General features: G+C 41.1%; 1 protein-coding gene across 1 annotated transcript; it reads right to left on the reverse strand.

Annotated features, from left to right (window-relative positions):
- Window positions 1-8,888: 8,888 nt before the first annotated feature.
- Window positions 8,889-20,424, reverse strand: cops3 (COP9 signalosome subunit 3). Its single transcript, XM_080048595.1, has 12 exons — window positions 20,276-20,424; window positions 19,153-19,282; window positions 17,231-17,343; window positions 16,202-16,251; window positions 14,584-14,676; window positions 13,768-13,947; window positions 13,529-13,669; window positions 12,057-12,230; window positions 10,945-11,031; window positions 10,648-10,761; window positions 10,417-10,497; window positions 8,889-9,737 (listed from the first exon to the last, which is right to left on the reverse strand). The coding sequence occupies exons 1-12, from the start codon at window positions 20,328-20,330 to the stop codon at window positions 9,684-9,686; spliced, it is 1,272 nt and encodes a 423-aa protein (XP_079904721.1). The 5' UTR covers window positions 20,331-20,424; the 3' UTR covers window positions 8,889-9,683.
- Between the last annotated feature and the right edge of the window lie 380 nt (window positions 20,425-20,804).

The following is a 20,804-nucleotide window of genomic DNA, read 5'->3' on the forward strand; positions in this document are numbered from 1 at the left end:
CTCAGCATCACTCGCTCTCTTAAATGTTCAAACACAGACCTTAACCCCTCTCTCTCTCTTTCTCTCTCTCTCTCTCTCTCCATTCTATCCCTCACCTAACCCGCAGCTACCTGTTTGCTGTTGCCGTGACAACCTGTCAGTCGGCACGTTATCCTCTACAGGTATGGATTGATTTTTTTTAAAGGAGGGGGAAAAAAGGAAGAATATGGAGGTAGGGCAGGAAGGGAGGAAGATCTTTAGTTGATTATTGGGGGGGAGACAAGGTAGAAAAAAAAGTTAAGAAGAGGATGGGGTACAAGTGCAAATAGACAAAATACTTGTACGATCCTAAATATGGAAAGGGTCATCAGGTAACCATGGGAACAAGAGGAGAGGATACAGAGAGAGAGAGAGAGAGAGAGAGAGAGAGAGAGAGAGAGAGAGAGAGAGAGAGAGAGAGAGAGAGAGAGAGAGAGAGAGATGAGCCCAATACAAGGCTGCGAACAGCATTGAGCCAAATGCACCAAACGCTTGGATGAAAGGGATGGATGAAAGAAAAGAAGAAAAGGAGCCCAGGTTTAATGAAGGCCAATTCCACAGGGTTTAGCTAAAGACGACTTAATTACCTCCTCACCAGCAGTCTGCTGAGATCCCTCTCTTTTCTCTCTTTTAAATTTTTTTTCTCTACAGTATGTAATAGACCGTCTCTCACTCTCTCTCTTCCCCACTGCATTTGACTCACGTAATTAAAGCGATTCTGGAGCACTCTTGTTGTCATATGTGTATGTCCGTACCGTGTGTGTGCTGAAAAAATAATCCAGTGTTAATACACAGCCTAGGCTTTGTAAACCTGTATGTAAACAGAGGGTATGTAAACAAGGGGGGGCCAACCGTAGCTAGAGACATGGCCGTTTACAGAGCCTAGGCTGTGTATATTAACACTGGATTTTTTTCTCCAGCGCATACAAGGTACGGACAGGTAGCAGATTGTGAGGAGATATTCACAGACAGTAAAGATGACTTAATTACTCCCCACCACCAGTCTCCAGAGATCTGTCCTGTTTCTCTCTTTCCAATATATTTTCTCTCTTTGTGTATTATACCGTTATTTACTCTAAATCAACTCCTAAAACACACACACACACACACACACACACACACACACACACACACACACAGGATGCAGATTGGAAGCAGCTGCCAAAGCCAGCCTTTTGTCATGGACACCCCAAGTGTCTCTGCGGCGACATGGGCTCTCCTCTTCACACAGCCTTTCATTCTATTATGTGGAGAAGAAAAGGCGCCGGGCATGGAGCTGGTATCGCAATGTTTACACCAATGGCGTGTGTCTGAGATAATACACTCACTGTTGATGTTGTCTTTTCAACATCGCCTGTGTGTAGTCTGTGCTATTGGTTCTGCACGAGCGCTTTTGCTACATAACATCTCTACGCAGCCTTCACCAGGGCGGAATGTCTCAGCATTGTTGCTTTATTATGGCTGCCACATACTGCTTGACGTCCGCATCACGACAACTGCACACTGCTAAGTTCCTTTGGAATGAGAATCTTTGAGGGGAATGTCACAGGTGCTGTTTCACACAGAACAGTCGCCAAGTGTGTGTGTGTGTGTGTGTGTGTGTGTGTGTGTGTGTGTGTGTGTGTGTGTGTGTGTGTGTGTGTGTGTGTGTGTGTGTGTGTGTGTGTGTGTGTGTGTGTGTGTGTGTGAGAGAGAGAGAGAGAGAGCAATTTGTGTGTGCTGGTGTAGTGATCACAATACAATGGATGGATGGTAACACTGAAGCCACCATCCACTTTTGAGTATGTCCCTATAACTCGCAGGTAACAACTAAACTCTAGTGTCCACAATAATACTGTCATCATCCCTCACACCTTTACTTTATATCATAGGCAGGCAGTTACTTTTGTTTCTCATACAAGCCTAATTCTACTCTCATTGTGCAACTTTATTTTTGTCTGCCTGTGTGTATGCTCATATATATCTGAGAGCACCAGACTATGCCAAATGCTGGTGCTATTTCACAAGATCTGTCTGAGGTGTGATGAATTGATGATTTGAACTAGAAGTGAGCTTACCTGTCCTGTTTCTAACAATGGAAAATAGGCAGATGCTTTTGTTAAATCCTGCCATACAGAAGGGTGACCAATAACAAAGACATCTGAATGAATGAGTAGAGAGAAACAGTCGCAGAGGATTCCGTGAAGTGCACTAGGGGCTCACTGGATGGTTTGATGGTCATCCAGATGAAAGCCTTTGCTCGGCTGCACACGATCAGTGGTTGACTGTGTGAGATCAGGTAGCAGCACACACACACACACACACACACACACACACACACACACACACACACACACACACACACACACACAGCGATCTCCTCTGCAGTAGTTTAGTGCTTGGTGTGCTGTGCAGGGTTTTGATCAGCACAGGCAGCGTGTCCCTGTGGGAGTAGCATGGACTGTTCCAACTGTTCTCTGTGTTTTTTTGCGAAAGCCCACATTTTTCCTCGAGTACGAGGCCGCACACACACACACACACACACACACACACACACACACACACACACACTGAGTGTTTCAAAAGGGAGAAAGCTGACTTTAAAACAAAGAGTGCTTCATTTCAATCAACCACCCACACAGTCCTCAGTCCCTATTCATTAGGTTGACTAATGCATTGTCACACTAATTGGGTGCCAGAGGCCAAATAAACACAGGTGGTATTCAAATGCCCCTTGAGGCCAAACCCTTCAGACTGTCGCAATCATGTAGCATAACAGTTTGGATTATTTTTTTTTGATTGATTATAAACCACGCCGGTGCCACAGTCAGGCAAAGTAGGAAAGTGCAATACATGACTAACTCATAGCCTAACAGCTTTATGCAAGCACAGCAGGCTACACCTTTAGTAGTCACTCATCTGTGTAATTAGCCCACTCAGTCTCAGCAGCCTTTTGTTTGCGGAGGAGACAGCATGATTGACAGCATCTTGAACATGGATGTAAGTTTACTTTCAACATTGGGGGGGGGGTCTGGGAAACAGTTAATTTCCTGCATTTTGGTGGACTTTTATGCATCAGTTTGTGCCTTTTCTGCATCACTTTATGGTGGAAATGTCTTTATTTATGTAAAGAGGATGAGAAGACAACATTCAGGTAACACATGTAGAAAGCACGTAGACAATGGCTTTTGCGTGTGTGTGTGTGTGTGTGTGTGTGTGTGTGTGTGTGTGTGTGTGTGTGTGTGTGTGTGTGTGTGTGTGTGTGTGTGTGTGTGTGTGTGTGTGTGTGTGTGTGTGTGTGTGTGTGTGTGTTGGGGTGCGCCATTACCTAGGTTGTGCCTCTTGCTCTTGGCGTGCTCGTGGATGTGTTTTTTGGCGAAGCAGGCAAAGAAGACGCAGTGGAGGCAGGAGTGGAGTCGGCTGAGGTGGGCGCCGCACATGTGACAGATGCATGACTTGGCCTGGCAGAGAGAGAGACAAGGCGTGGACACAGAGACGGAATCATTAAATATCTCCTCACAATCCGCTACCTGTATACTGTGTGTGCGCTAGAAAACAGGTCCAGTTTTAGTATCCTGGGCCCTTTGATTACTAGTTTACAGAGCCTAAAGAGAATTGTTTCCATCAACATCAACATGTGTATAACAATGGATAAAGTTACTACAAGTACATTTCTTTGCCTCCAGTGAAACAAAAGATGTGTTTGCGGACTCCTTATGGGTGTTCAGGCCTGTAACTTTAAAATCCAGGATGAAGCTGATATTATAGTGTCTTTTTCTTCTTCTGTGGTGTGTGACCTATTTCTGAGTGAAACAGAAAGACGTGGGTGGGTGGCAGAGTGGGATCTGAATCACATCCTTCAAATTAGATCGTGTCGCTCCACAACGGGCCCATCCTAAAGTTACAGCACAGTATGGAGGAAGAGGAGAAAAATAAAGAAAATGCCCAACTTGTATTTGGCTTAAGAGCAGCCATCTTTTCCTCAGAAGATGGCGGAGACCAAATACAGAGCTCAAAAGGAGATTTAATATTGTCCTAACACATTCATCAGAGGGATAACGATACCATATCAAATTCTATACTAATGTTGCCCTGTGTCTGCCAGATAAAGTAGGCAAATGTTTGCTAAAACAGTCACCATAATATAATAACTAACTACTTCATTATAATTTGTCAATGGGTTGTTATTTGCATACCCTGCTGCCAGTGCCCATGCATCTCATTGAAATCAATGAATGCAGCTTCAAATAGTTGATGTTGGTTCATTCTTTCAGTGTCAGCTAACCTTGAAGGATAATGGAGAAATTCAAATCGCACTTTAAAAATATTCTAATGCACCATGTGGTAACGGCCTAGAGGGAGCTACAGTGCAGTGGGTGTGACTGTGTTGGGAGACATTTTGTTGTTCATAGTTGTTCAAAGCTTTCTACATATGTTCCTCCTGTGTGTGTGTATGTGTGTGTGTGTGTGTGTGTGTGTGTACAGGATTTTAGACTTGTGTTCATGTAATAACTGTATGAAGCTAAATCACAGTATGTTAACGATGCATACTTTGCTACATATTCTGTTTGATAGTCACGTAGCAAGGAGCAGGGGCGTAGGGGGAGATGGCTGTGGATGAGAGGGGATAGAGCAACAGTTCAAAAGCAATGCAGATGAGAATGAGTGAGCCGTGCTACATGCTAATTTGATGCCACTGCAAAAGGTTGAATTCAATGAAAAGAGTTACGTTTAATGAGTTCACTAAATGGGTTCTGCTAAGTGAAATGCATTGCTCTAACCTTTGGTCGACGAAATGTCAAGACACAAGTGAAAAATTCCTCATCAAAGGATCATTACACTAGATACAGATGGATTCAATAGAATAGAGGAGCAAAGTTGAGAAGCATGAATTAAGGCATTTAGGCATTTTGATTAAAAAAAATAATAATTAAAAAAGCTGCGGATCCAATTTCTATAATTTGGCACAATGATCAGAACAATAATTAATAAATTGAAATAAAAAGTGCAGTAGCTGAGCCTTTTTTTTTTTTTTTTAAGATATTGGGGAATAAACTTACGAAAGGTAAACGGGAGTTTCGACACCACCACTCATCTTTCACTCGTCTTTCCATTAAATATGAAGCTACAGAAAGCCTAAGGTTGATAAAACCTGGCAACAAAAAAGCCTGCTACAAACACCGATTTGTATTCCAGTCTCATACAGACACACACACACCTCCATGTTTAAGTGCTTAGACAGCACATGAATTATAAAAAAGGCATCAATATGCAACTATCTCTCCTCACTCGTTCTAGTCCAGCTGTCGCAGAGAAGAGAACATTGTTTTCATGTCGGAATTTGAGTCTGTCAAGAAATCTGTATATCCTCCACTGTGATAACTGCAACAGTCATAGTAGTTCCGGACATCCAGTAGCTCTGCTTTAGCACACTGTGTGGCCATGTACTAACTGAGTAGTAGGAAATGATGTCTCTTGGTGAATTAAAAAGGAATATTCCCTACAAAATAAAAAGGCATCATATTGTACTAGATGATGTATATTGCGAAAAAAAAAACTGAGACAAAAAGTGTAGGGTAAAAGAAAGACGAATAACCCAGCAGAGGCATTCCTCAATATTTGCTGTCGTGTCCACCGTGGCATTCAAACAAGATCACACCGAGCTGGGGAATTAAATGAAAGCCTGCAAGCTTACCTACGTGCAAAGGAAACATCAGATGGACATTTATTCTTTAACGAGAGCGAATGAAAGGCAAAAGAACACGCTGCCATAAAAATCACACATCATATTCCAAACCGTGCTGCAGTCCGTACAGGGAGACAGAGTTAGGTATAGGTCGACTGACACTGGATTTTTGATTTGCTGATATGAGAACTGCAACGATTAATCGAATAATCGATTGTTAATCTCTTATCAAAATAATCGCCAACTATTTTGATAATCGATTACCGTAATAATTTCGAGAATTTTTTTAATTAAAAAAAATCTAAATTCTCCGTTTTAAGCTTCTCAAATGTGATTATCTTCTGGTTGCTTTAATCCTCTTCTGACAGTAAACTGAAATATCTTTGTGTTTTGGACAAAAACATTTGAGGACGTCAACATGGGCTTTGGAAAACTGATCAACTTTTTTCACCATTTTATGACATTTAACGATTAATAATCGATTCATCGAGAAAATTATCGACAGATTAATCGATCATCAAAATAATCGTTAGCTGCAGCCCTAACTGATATCATACAAATCTGATAAGGATATGATTGGTGATTAACTTCAGAGCAGTAAACAAAGTCATATTCAAAAGAGACTGCGGGTGGTGCCAGGGTTACACTGGGTGGAGGCAGCAGCAGCAACAGTGTCTTGACAATAGAATAAAGCAGAAGAAAAATTTGTGCAGATTATCACATGGTTCAGCAAGACATATTGGTCTTATTTTGTCTGTGGTGGCTCGGTGCACACATGTACAGGTATGCAACTCCTACTGTCTGACGAAAAAAGACCATTTGTAAATGAAACCATGAAGATGCGTAATAATAAGTAATAACTTCATGTTATATAACCTGATAAATGAGAATGCCCTTTCCCCTAAAAAGGCTCCAGTCATCGTACTCCACTGCAGCACTTTGGGGGGGGAAACCACATTTATTCTTTTAGGTGAACCGAAGAAATCCAAAGCACTCGCCATCATTCATTTAGGATTTGACACTTCTGTGAAGAGTTGAGGCGCCTTTGAATTCTCAAGGTGAACCAACGCTTAGATGTCCAACCCGCGTAGGAAGGTCAAGGACTGACTGATGCAGACTGAATCTTGACAAGGGAACATCTGAGGATTAGACTATAGAGGCATCAGAGAGCTTTATCTAAATGATGGGACAGAGTTGTATGATCTGCATTGTGACTATTAAGCCAGGTCAAGTGTAGCCCCCAGTAAGTTAATGCACAGCAGGGTCTCTCCAGCCCTGTCTGCTCTACGTAGATAGGAATGTGTGTGTGTGTGGGGAGGCCTGGGACCGACAGCAATGAACCCTTCACATATATCACTGCTTATTTCAGTGAACCTATAGCCTCCTGAAGCACCAGCGCGCACACACACACACACACACACACCTGCTCTTTGTTTTGCACAGGGTTTAGCATCTTTACGATAAACATCAATCAACAAAATGTGTTTTTTTCTCTTGAGAACACCTTAAAAGACAAGCTGACTAAAGACACACACACACACACCCCCTATTGTGGTTAACCGTGGTTGATACTGACACACAGTGCAAAGATGGCAGTGAAGCATAGGCTACCTGTCATTGGGGTTTGCAGAATAATTGTTCGCTTTGGTAGTGGAGGAAAAGATGCATATAATATTATTTTAATCAGTGGGCCTATTTACAACAGAGCCAGGACTTTAACGTGTGTCCTACGGTGACAGATTGAGAGCATTGCTCATTCGGTTTGGCAATACTTCACTCTTTAAAATAAATTATTCTTGTATTTTTTGGTTTATTTTCTGAAGTGGTAAATACATATGAATTGATAGGCCTCGACAATTGAATGAATATCATATTCCAATTTCCCCTCAAGCGAGGAAATACCAACGTGTAATGCTGGAGGGAAGTCACCCCAGGCGCAGCGCCAATGCAAAGTGATGCACATCAGCCTGATGTTGCGGATTACAGCTTTGAAGTTAAAGCGAAGTGAACGTTCGGCTATGCGGGCGCGATAGTGTTCAGTTTAGGCTGTTTTTGCAGCTGTGGTGAGTCTGTCAGGTGTGGAGGTTGGCATATGGACTAGTTCTAACGTGATACATGGGGAGACAATTGCAACCTGACTGACTCGACTAATTATAATAGAGCAAACAGTAGTGTCTGTGCGTTGGACGTTTGTGTTGTTTTCAGAAGGGCGGGGAACTGCCCACGCACGCGACGCCAAGCAGCTCTCTCACATACACTCACCGACAGACTGACAAACAGACAGTCAGTCTGGCATACGTTAAGCAGTCATCTCAAAGCACACTCGTGTACTTGTAACTTGTGTCACTTATTTACCTTGCGTTTTCTGGTCTCTGCTGAGCCGCCCCACACGAAACACTGATAAATAACCCTGAGGTTCTGCTTCCAGTTGTCCACTTTGAAGCTGTTGACATGGGGGCAGCCTGCGGGACTCATGGTACAGTCACAGCATCCGGCTCTACGCTGTCCACTCTGGGGCGACGAAACCTGTTCAAGTCCCTCAGCCCAGCGCAGACCTCGGTCCAAACGGGCTGGCTTGTTAGCTTGCCAAGTACGTTATCCACAAATTGCTTAGGTTCTGGCTATCTGGAGATGTCCTGTTTCCAGTAACGGAGACACGCGCAGTAGCAAACATCGGTAATATTTTTCCCCCCAGTATTCCTCTATTGGACATGAAACTACAATAGTTATTTGTGAATTTAAATCCAGAATAGCGCTGTGTAAGTGGTAATTGACATTCGCTATTTACATGTTAGCAAGCTGGCTAAAGTTGGTTAGCAATGGAATTTCAACAGTAGCACACACGGTGAGTGTCGTCAAGACCCACCTCATTCATAACGGTAGACCAATGAGGTACGAGCGCTACGAATGATTGGCGTGTGTGCCAACTTTCTTATCCCGCTCAAGCCCCGCCTCTGCAAAGTGGCTGCTGCTTCCTGATTGGTGGCGATATCTTGGGAGCCACATCCGTTTGTTTGTAGAGATTCATTGGCTGATAGGCTTCAGCTTCATTGTATCAGGCGAGGATTTTACAATGTGACAATCAAGAGTGGATGATGGAAAATCCACCACACAGCAGGACCTCAATGGAAGAGCATCTTTTCACAAAGGCATGAAACACTCAGAACTATATTCTCAAACAATTTATTATTAACAGATCCACAATCGCAAAAGCTCAAGCTCAAGCTCCCAAATGACATGACAGTTTGTTTTCATCTGTTGACTTCACCTCTTCTTGTAATAACAAGCCGCCAAAACGGTTTTTCTATACAGTGCTCTAGCGACCTCTAGTGGATCCGACCTAAAAAAACAAAAAAACAAAAAACAGGAAAAACAAAACAAAACAAAAAAAGGGAAAATAAAAACAGTGCACCAGATTGTGTCGTCTCCTCCATTGTGCCGAGTTTAGTCAAGGGCATGTCCAGAGAGAGATTTGTACACATTTGCTATTGATGTTATCTACATTTTAACCATAAGAGGTGAGAGATGAAACGATCATTGCAGTCTTTTTTTTTACAAATGTAGAATATATCAGATGTATTCCTCGTCGGGGCCATAAGATAGATTCACCTCCTAATGTAATGCCCTCCTGTCACGGCTGTCATGCAGCAGAACCAATACAAACAGTGAGATTATTCACACATGTGTTTTGGAACAAATAAGTCCAGTTTTTATTATTGTGGTTTCTGTTAATGTAGCAGTGGCGCTCCAACCTGAACATTGATAAATAAAACACTGACAATTTGTAATCTTTTTTCCTTTTTTTTTCCTTCCACTGTGAAGAAAGAATAACCAAATTTCATCATCATTCCACACAATTAGATTTTTCCTTGACCAAAGTCCTTTATGCAATAGAATGTTTTTTTTTTGTTTTTTTTCCTCTTTTAAAAAAAATCCAACTCATCCTTGGGAAGAACGTGTTGGGCTGGCGGCAAGCGTTCTGTCCCTTGTCCAGGGCCCCTCATGAATAACTTGACGTTTTGCTACCGACATCGTCCTCCTGCGATCCCATACTCTGAAAGAATAATAAAAAAACATGTGAAGGTTGAGAAAGTGACATGTTTCAAAATAGACCAAAGAACTGGCTGACAAAACCGGTCCCTCTTGCACCACCGTCAACAATAGCTGATAGTTGTGTTATCTCTTGGAACTAGCCAGGGGATTTTTCCCTCAAAGCTGGTTTATGAATGAATTATTGTGATAGCTCTGCTGAAAAAAAAACAGAGCTGCTCCCTTTATGTTTGCCTATATTCTAAAATGTAAAGCTATACTGTGAAACTTTTTCATATCAATACATGTCGGTTACATTCAAACCATCGGCAGACAAGTTGACACAAAGTTTATCAAGCCTATAATCTTCACAAAATTCTCTATTTCTCAGTATGGCAGCGTATACAAACTGGTTGCGCCCCCTGACACTGTTGCAGGAGCTTTAGAAAAATCCCAAGAAGCGCCCCAAGAAATGTTTCAGTGTGTGATTTTTACTGCAAAAAAAAAAAAAAAAAAAAAAACCTGGACATACAGCAGAACGTATAAAATATATGCGCTACCAACCCCGGCTTAACTCATTCATATGCGCCGACAGTGTTGTTGTAATTCCTCATGGGGGCGACAGAAGTTTCATACTATAGCCTTGACTCTACGCAGTAAATCATGACATTCCCATACATTGATGATGTCAAACACGGCCTCACCTTCTGCACAAATTGTGGGTTTACTGTGATTTCTTGATCCATAGACTTTAGTTTCTCATCCAGCTCTATACATTTCAACATCTGAAAGGAGAAAAAAAATAAAAAGACATAGCTTCAATTTTAAAGCACTTACAACCCAATACACCCTTTAGGATTTCATACGTAGCACTATGATGAGACTTCTTGCAAATAAAATACAACAGTGGCAGAGATAGGGGTGGACATCCTCACCTCTTGGTCAATTTTGTGGAGCATTGCTGGGTTGTTGTATTTTTCGGGGTTATCGTGGAAGCACACCATGCCATCCTTTTGGTTAATGCTAGCGTAAATCTCACCATCTTCAATCTGCACAGGAGCACAAGGGGAAGAATGATGAAAATAAGAACGATCATTTATGCTACTGATCAACAGTAAAACTTATACATTAAAGGCTTAAATGTTTTGCTGATATAAACATTTCAATTGATTTGCTGATGTGACATGTCACGACTGGATTTTCAAAGCTTAAGTCTCTCTGGACCAACTCACCATGTGTAAGACATATTTCTCCGCTTCTTGGGGACCTGAAAGCTGCACTCTACTCGCCATGTCTTGCAAGGACAGCGTCAGGAAGGTCTGCAGAAGGACGATTAAAAAGAAAACAAATGATGTTAAAAACAGATGTTTATTGTACCGTTCCTCTGACTTCAGCCAAATAATATGATTGACTTAATGGAGATTATATGATGGTCATCTAGTGGCTTTTATTTTCTGGGATGACTGTTGGGTGCATTCAGAAGATACCTACACAGAGGAAAGGTCTAAGATAGAATGTGAAAGTTCATTTCAGAATATTGCACAAAGTCACTGTAGCATTGCCTTTATCAGCCATGAAAAAAACAAACAAAAACAAAGCTGAATCAAGATATAATATCAATGCTGCCTCTCATGTCATGCCTTTGGCCCCTTTCACACATTTCACACTTTATAATTATCCAGGGTTTACCCAGGAGAGCTCTAAGTGTGAACACAAATGTCCGGGTTATTCAACTCTTTTTACTTATTGTTAATACTTTTTGCATGGGTCGGATTTTTCCCGGAAACGATTTACAGCAGACAGACTGGAACAGCCTGTGTTTCCTGAACGGTACTAAATCAAAGTTCTATCTGATTCAGACATTGGCATGGCACTCTAGATTCATGTCAGTTTTGCAGTAACACCGTCTGCCTTCACTCTCCATCCTTTTGGAATGTTTCCGCCCATTTCGATTTGATTTGTCACTTCCGATGAAGTGGTGAAGGAGTGAAATACATTTCCAGAAACTGTGGCCCATGCTTCAACATTTATGTAAAGCTCGATTCAAATACAACTAAGAGATTATTATTGCTTTATCATACTTTTCCAAGGTCCTTCCACTGACTAACATGTACTCAATTTCCCCCCCCCACCCCCAGTCTAAACCAAACTACACTTAATCTTTAACCCGGAGTCAAAACACCAGTTGCGCAGTATGTAGTGCTATAGTTCAAACCGCAGCCTTGCCACACAAGGAAGACAGAATTAGATGCATTTCGTCAGATTTTTCTTATGAAATCCTCTGGCATGCATTAATAAAAAGGAAAAAACAAGAATGCACAACCACTGTGGCCCGCCTGCCCACCTTTGTTAGCCTCTGGATGTTCTTCTTGTAGAGGGAGGAGAGGCACTGCTTGACCAGGCCTGTGTTGTTGTCTCGTGTGAAGCTCTCACTGTGTTTGTTGACCACGGCGCGCAGCTCGCCCGGGTTGTTGGTGGTGTAGACCTGGGCCAACTCGTGGTACGCGTTGCTCAGGGGCTAATCGGCAGCAATGGAGGACAAAAAGAAGAGAATTACTCAACTGCACAACACCTGATCAACTGCACAAGTGGAGCAACCGTAAGCAACGTTATCATTAAGTCACTGAAGCCCCCTTCTTCACACCAGAGCGGAATAGAAATTGGTTTGACTTGAGGAAACTACAGGTGCATCTCAAAAGATTTGAATATCAATGATAAATTAATTTTTTTCTGTAATTTTCCTCAAAAAGTGAAACATTCATGTATTCTAGATTCATTACACATAAAGTGAAATAAATCTAGAATAAAAGGTTTTCAGAAGGTTGACATGTCTGTATTATAAATCCTTTTTTTGATAGGTTTTATGTAATACTCGAATATTTTGAAATACTGGATCAGCTAATTTAAAACATAAGAAAAGCCTTACATATTTCACTGTGTAATGAATCTAGAAAAAGGAAAGTTTCACTTTTTGAATGGACGTTTCTACAATATTCTTATTATTGTTTTGGATGCACCTGTAATTGGAAGCTTAAAGCACAACAAGTTGCCCACAGTATAACTTCTTATCATCAGTGGCTGTCGACTGCTGCTCCCATTACTACTGTTATTTATTGGTTGAGATTTAATTTCATTTGACATTATTTCAAGTGCAAAGAGGAGTAGTTAAACAGCAATGCTAGTTTGTTTACAGCTGCTTAACTAAGCACTTTGGACTCTTTGTAATAGTAATGACTAGGGCTGCAACTAAAGATTATTTTGATTATCGATTAATCTGTCGATTATTTTCTCGATTAGTGTTTTGGTCCATAAAATGTCAGAAAATGGTGAAACATTTTGATAAATTTTCAAAAGCCCATGTTGACGTCCTCAAATGTATTATGTCCTAAACACACAGATATTTCAGCTTACTGTCATAATAGGATTAAAGAAACCAGAAAATATTCACATTTGAGAAGCTGAAATCAGAGAATTGACGTTTTATAATAAAAAAATACTCTAAACAATTAATCGATTATCAAAATAGTTGGCGATTTTAATAATCGATTAATAATCGATTCGTCGATTAATCGCTGCAGCTCTAAATGACTGATTAACTACAACAGGTTCATAAGGTTACTTGACAATGAAAATAAAGGTTTGTAAACAAAGCAAAGAGCTATGCATCATGGCCTATACCTTTAAAGCCACATTATGATCTAAAGTTGATTAAAACTGGTCTCAATGGGCCATAGGTCAGCACCATGTACCATAAATGCACCAGCTGTGCCAAAAGAGCAAGGCCCAAATGATGCCATCCATGGTATTTGTCCTTACCTTGATGAACCTCCCTACTATTTGTGAGGTGTATTTGGGCAGCGGCTGCACTTTGCCGTGGAGGATGAGTGACACCAGGATGTATTTCTTATAGGCTTCCAACATGATGTGGCTCACTGCCATGGCTGGAGTGGTTATTGCCTGACGACAGAGCACATGGGACAAATTCAAAATGAATTATTGCATTAAGAAAAAAAAAACTATTTTCCGAAGCTATGTCATCGAATGTGTTCATGTACCTGTTCATAAAAATACATTGCTCTTTCAAAGTTTTTGAGGCCCGTGTAGATCATGCCACCGTAGTAGTAGTAACATAAAAAGTGCTTTGCGTCGTAGGCTCCGTTCTCCTTACAGATGTCCATCATGTCCAACTCCAAGAAGGGCAGGACGGGCTTGAAGCTCTTTGCTAACAAGCACAGCTGCAAAGAGAGACAGGTATGTAGTGAGGCACGGGGATGACTAAGAGGGCTGAAATCGGACAGTCACACTGGCAAAGGGAGTGCTGCTAGGACTACGCCTGTGTTTGAATTATTTAAACACCACCCTTTAAATGGTGTATTCAACCAGTATGCATTTAGTAAACAACAGTGAAGATAGCAGGGATACTCTGGAAGTTGGTTATAAATTAATCAGCTAGAAATTTCACATTCAGTAGCAACATTAAAAGGTGGAGTCAGTGATTCAGGACAACGCTTATGGTCAAAATCAGTAAATATCTCCTCACAACCCCCTACCAGTCTGTATTGTGAAGAAAAGACAGTGTTAATACACACCTAGGCTCTGTATACGGGCAGTTTGCCAGCTACGGTGGGCACCCTTTGTTTACATACTAGTTTACAGAGCTAAGGTTGTGTATTAACAGCAGATTTTTTTTCTGGCGCACACACCGTACAGACATGTTCTAGATTGAGAGGAGATATTCACTGATATTGACAAAAAGTGACTTTGAAAACAAGTGCTTTCCAGAATGGCTGACTGCGCCTTTAAATGTGCGAGTACAATTATGAAGCCAACTAGGATTAGATCCATGGTGTGTTAATGCAGCAGAGACTCACCTGACACAGGTCTGCATGAACTGAGGTAAGTTGGTTTGTGTTCATCTGCATTTTGTCTATTGCCTGTTTTAGGACGACAACACCCCTCAATGGCTGTCAGAGAAGGAGAGAATAAATACCAGTTACTCAGCAGAAGCTTTCCAGGGGCAACCAAACACACTGAAAACAGTCTCGGCCCGTAGCGCACTCTAAAATGCATTGAAATATTTAGATCGTGAATGAAAAAAGGCCAGAAATGTTTCTCTCGAATGGTTAAAGCCAGCACTACACTGGCAATACAATGACTCATTTGGGCCTCTTCAACACTTTTTCAGTGTAAAATAAAACAATAAAAGTGTATTTATTTTACTATTTGTATTGTCACGCGCATACAACATTTCAAAAACGGTTTCACCCACTCAAGAGGGACATTGTTAAGACGCTACACAGTGTCCTTAAAAAATATTGTACGCACAAAAAGGGAACATTCTGGTAAGGACTTTTCACAGAAAGGAGAACACCGAGGAACTCATAGGTTGCGTTCCGAATCGCATACTTTCTACTATATAGTATGTAGAAAGAAGCTTTAGGATGTCCCGATTCTTGTGGACAGATTTAGGATGGTTAGAAGTACCCGGATGTCCTACTTCATGCGGCCAAGATTGTTAGTGTTGAAAACTGCATCCTATTTGGGCAATTCTGACCCACAATCCAGTGCGCACGTGAAGTGACGTCACATCGACGAAGCCTCCATATGAAAACAAACGGGGATGCGACGGATATAAAAGCAAGAGGCAAGATAAAGGCGCAATGTTATGATGAAATAAGAGAGTAAAGTATGTCCCAATAGTATGACTACTGCATCCTAACTAGATTCTTTTTATCGTCGGATGTACTATGTAGAATAGAAAAAAGAAAGAGTATGAGTTTCGGAACGCAACCATAATACAGAGAAGAGCCACACGAAGGCTCTTAGCCAGGTGGGAAGAAGCACATGTTTCTCTGTTATGTTTACTAACCAGCACAAGACAAAAGGCTTATGATTCAACTGGTTAAGTGCACACACCAGCTCATGTTGCATAGGGGGCACGGGGCTTTGTCATGTGCTGTTCAGAAATTGAAGCTGTGTGTGTACGTGTGTGTGTGTGTGTGTGTGTGTGTGTGTGTGTGTGTGTGTGTGTGTGTGTGTGTGTGTGTGTGTGTGTGTGTGTGTGTGTGTGTGTGTGTGTGTAAAACAGAGCTCTGCAAATGAATACACACAAAAGGCTCAATAGATTTAGATTAGATAAACCCAAAGTTCATCCTGTAAACGCTGATCTTTAAACTATTCCGTCTTCATTAGCGACCGTGACACTTCAGACTGCGGCGAAGGCTGCTGTGAGTCATGGATATAAACAAACTGCTTTTGCACGAGCCTATTAGCATTAGCATAAATTGCATTAACCATTAATAAGGTAGTCACTGAAGACTTTACAGTTTCCTGTGAGGGTGTGGAGAAATATGTGAAGAGGTTTTTTCATTAGGGGGCCATTCTGTCATATTTCATCCACTGTCATGTTGTTGTTTCTTTACATCATATGCTATATGTACAAAGGCTAGCGATTCAAGTAAACACCTTAGTCACAATCAACAGTCTTACCTGTTTCCGCTCTACAAGGGCGTTTGTCATCTGGTGGCAGAGACCAGCAACTGTGAGGAGCAACAGACAGGAAGTTAGTAGATGAATGAAAATTGATGATCGACTCTTTTAAACGGTTAGTTATGTATAAAGCATTGCTACACACATATACACGTCATTCAAGTGTATGCATCACACACACAACCCACTATATCTAAATAACAGAGTTTTAGGGAAGCTACAATGGAAGGATAACTTTGCAAACTGCCAAAGAGTACACACACTGGAAGAAGTTGAAAAGCTAACAGTTAACTAAAAGCTACTAAGAAAAAGTCATTCAGACGGATAACGTACTACGTGATTTTAAATTATAATTGAATAAAAAGCTACAAGTCACTTTGCAGAAAAATGTGCCACTGAGTTTATTGTAAAAACTAAAAAAGGGACAAGTTGTTCTTCACATAAAGTAACCTAAAAGTGTTGTTAAGTAACAAATAAAAACAATAAGCTAAAATGTCCACGGGTGAGCTGACAATCAAGCGTCCTGGAAGGTGAATAACCCTGAGATCAAAACCTGTCCTATATGAAAATGTCCCACCTGGACTTTTCACAAGGCCTGTCAGATTTTTGCTGTAAACTAATCTAGATTTCCTGTCATCTAGGGATCATCGATGGGGCTTCAGTTAGAGAAGCAATGGTCAAATAAAAATAAATATAAATTCCTTGAAAAATGCCCAAAAATGTTTGTAGTTTCAGTATTCAACTACACAAAAAAATGGCAAAAATAAATATAAGGAATTGCACTACTTAAAATCACTGTGCAAATATGAATGCAGTTGAAAGTGTTGAAATTCCACATATGGCCACAACTGGGGTGAAGCACATGAATGAGAGAGAGTGGGCCTAAATTTAGATGTAGTATTGTGGCACAGTTCAGCTGACGAGACAAGAGTGTAGAAATCTGTTCTTCTTCAACGTTTGCAAAAATAAAAACAACTAGCACAACAACAGGAATGTATGAGTGAGAGTTTGGGGATAGTCTGGACTTACAAGTGTCTGTTGCATATCTAATGTGCTCTCCGTTGCAGGTACTGATGAAGAGCTGGACTTGGGAGAAAAGCGTCTCAAAGTCAGGGATGTTTGGCATGGAGAACTTCACAAATCTGGAACAAAAAGGAGGAGAAGGCTAAAGCAAAGACATGTCAGTGAAAACAGTGGGACCTTGTTATGTGGGATGTCTGTGAGCTCATTTTCATATGCAGGTTTGTGTGTGGTTTGTCCAACAAAAAATATAGGGGAGAACGGGGGAATGTGGGACATCGGGTAATGTGAGACATTCCCTGTATATAGGCAACGGAACATATTTTTGGTCATGCGAGATTTATGTTTTCAAACCCCTCTCATTTCCCCTTGGCCATGAAGGAGAGGACCTCATGGTGATGTTGTAAGCATGTTTCTTTCACAAAAATGTCTTTTTTGCATGTAAAAGTATTTTTTTTCCTTCCGTCAACTTAATCAACCGTTGTGCCAAAGCAAATTGATTCAGGTAGGAACACTTCTATCATACATGTTGATGAACTACCAACATATGAAACAATGTGATGTTGATAACTGAAGATTAGCCTGAATTTCTGAGAGGTAGTTTTTTTCTCAAATTGTGGCAGTGGGGTAAAGTGAGACAAATGCTGTGGGGTAAAGTGAGACAGTGTCTGTGCCCTCTTTTAATGAATCCAATATATTTGAGGTAGCAAGGAGACTAGTTTGAATAAGACAAAAGACAATGCGGCCGGAGGAGGGGGTTGAATGGTTGAAGGGGTGTCAGCAAGGGCATGGTTTGGCACGTATGTTTGTGGGGTACAGCCGAGTGACATTTAACATCAATAGACTAAGTAATATGTATTTATTCAATTAATGATTCCAATAAAACAAATGCAGACAAATATTAATCAAAGACTCGAAAGATGGAAAAAGACAGCTGGGTCTAGTCCCGTGTTCTGAGTTCCAGGCTGTTTTAGCTGGTTATTTTGCTCTGATCCCCAGACACTAGCTGGCTCTAAGGGTCCTGTTTTCTGACCCTCAGACTGTGTTTTAATCTAACTGGTTCTATCTGTCATTTGAATGTTAATTATTGAATATAAATTGTATGTTGTATTTGATCAGAGTTACTTTCAAGTGTTTAGAAAAATGTTTTGCTTAATTGACCAAACCCCATGATTCTGTTACTAGTCCAACATTAGTTTTGGAATATTTGGTTTTAGAGCTAGCTGTCAGGATTCTAACTGTTACAACATGTGTTGTTATGGTAGTTTCTGAGTGGGAAAAGTAAGTGTATCAGTTTACCCCCTTGATTTCTCTGGTCTGTCTCAGTTTACCCCTAAACTCGGGTAAAGTGAGACACAAGACAACTTTTTTTAGAACAATCATATTTTCACTGCCCTTTGTCCTGAATACATTCTGATAATGTCCATTGTTAGGAAACATCCTGAATTAATGGGAAATGTGTACATTTTACTGATGAATATTTTAGCTCGCTTAGAGGGGAGCAAATGTAAAAATGGTCTCACATTACCCCGTTCTCCCCTACTATAAAAAATTAACCACATGTAAACAATACAATGAATCAGTGCAAATAGTTGTCAGTGCAAAATGAAAAGGTGCAAGTCAGTATGTAAAGGCTCACTGATGTATACTGCATAACCCATGTTGTAACCTAATGTATTTTTGCTGATGCTTCAACAGAGCCCAATCACCACCAGCACATTTATATATTGGCCCGAGAAGCATGCCGTTTGCTCATTGGCTCAAGACATTTTTTTTCCCATAACTCGATGGTATGGAGGAGGCATTTCGGTCTGTGCCAAAACACAATCGAACTTCCATTACCCAGCTCTACTGGAGAGAGCAGGGAAGAGTTCAAAACCGCTGCAAACTACAACAATGGGAGCAAACCTGGAAAGAATGAGGCTACTTACAGCACAGCCAGGACGCCCAGGGAATGTTCCTGGATGTCCAACGCCCCAAGCACCGTGTCCAGGTGGGACAGGTTTTTGGCCAGCAGCTCCCCACTCTTGTTGATCAACTCGCATAGTTGAGTCATCTGGCCTGTTGTAGGGATAGGAGAACAGAGAGATGAAGCCACCATGGACCATTTCATAAGCCCTTAAGATCTTTGGAATGATACATATTAACTCGTATCTAAAACAGTTGCTTCCACTGAATGCTAGATGGATGCCGATCCAATTTTAGAAATCAGGGCTATTTATGCAGGCATGTTGTTTTGGAATTACATTAGTCGGGTTGTTAGGTTGGAATTTGATGTCATCAAATTTCAACTTTCTTGTTTTACATGCTATGGTACACATGCACAACAAATGTGTAACTGCCCTGAGTGGTAACCAAAATTAGAATGTTTTATAACGTTCCCCCTATCACGGTCAGTGTCAGTTATGAGGTAAAATTAATACAATTTACTACAAGAACAGGGCAATACTTTTTTTCCAAGCATGCAGAGGCTTTTCCCCCATTGTGTTAAGGCCAACACTGATAAAATAATTGCTATTTTTTGTCTGAGAGAGTCAAGAGGCTTTTTATTTTGAATGTAGAAAATAAACGGACGTACACAATTGTTTATAATCATCCTGTGGCAGGGTATTTCAAAATATATCGCCCGGTCAAGTGTCCTGTCAAGGCCTTGCAACAGAGAAACAGCAAGTGGGATTGACAGATGATTTTGAACCAATAATATTCGCTAATTCAGTCGCCCAGCCAATCACGTGGGGCCAGGGCGGGACTACCGGCAGGCAATCCCCAGAAATTATTTCCTAGATCAAAAACAAAAAGTAAGATTTTGACATTTTCTTAGATAAACCACCTAGTTTGCGGCTATCCTTTGCGTCTCCGTGTGGTAACACATCTTTTGATGATACTTTACAGAACTCTCGAAACCAGAAAAGGTCATTTTTGCGCTGTGTTTACATGATAAAGCAAAAAGATGGCTCTAACCAGTTTGGCTGCCTAGCTATCGGCAAGGCATTGGTTAGCATATGCTAGCTAACTAGCCAATACTTCCCACTCGAATGAGTTTAGCAATCCTACCTTGAGCGGAGAGCTGCCGCACATTGTTCACAAACTGCTCCAAGGCTGAAGCCATTATTTCCTAGGTCAAAAGTGGAGGTAATTTGCACTGTTTTTCATTCAAACGTCAGAAACAACTCCGTCCGGACTGACTAAAACAGGGGGCCACACAGCCGCCACTGAGGTGAAGCTATCGCGAGATCCAAAGAACAGAGCAAACGGCTACGAGATTTACGAAAGTACTGCTGGATTCTTAAAGAGACAGACACACGATTTGCTGAAAGAGTTTGTAACATAAATAGTTAAATTTCCATAATTGTATTTTTATTAGGAAAGTGACATTTGTTGTGCTTGTCTTAAGGAGCCACAGTTGTCTATTTCAGACTGCAGTGCCAATTTTCCTCGAAGAAAAAGTAAATACAGGAAATTACGTCAAATTTACCGGGTCGACAAAGATAGGCTATTATAAAATGTGAGCGCTCCTGTCTTGAATCCACTGATTGTAGACTGCACACACAGTTTCCTCATTGTTTTTCTTCTGTAAATATGC

The sequence above is a fragment of the Ammodytes marinus genome (genome assembly GCF_949987685.1).
Source record: "Ammodytes marinus genome assembly, chromosome: 20".
Taxonomy (NCBI): Eukaryota; Metazoa; Chordata; class Actinopteri; order Uranoscopiformes; family Ammodytidae; genus Ammodytes; species Ammodytes marinus.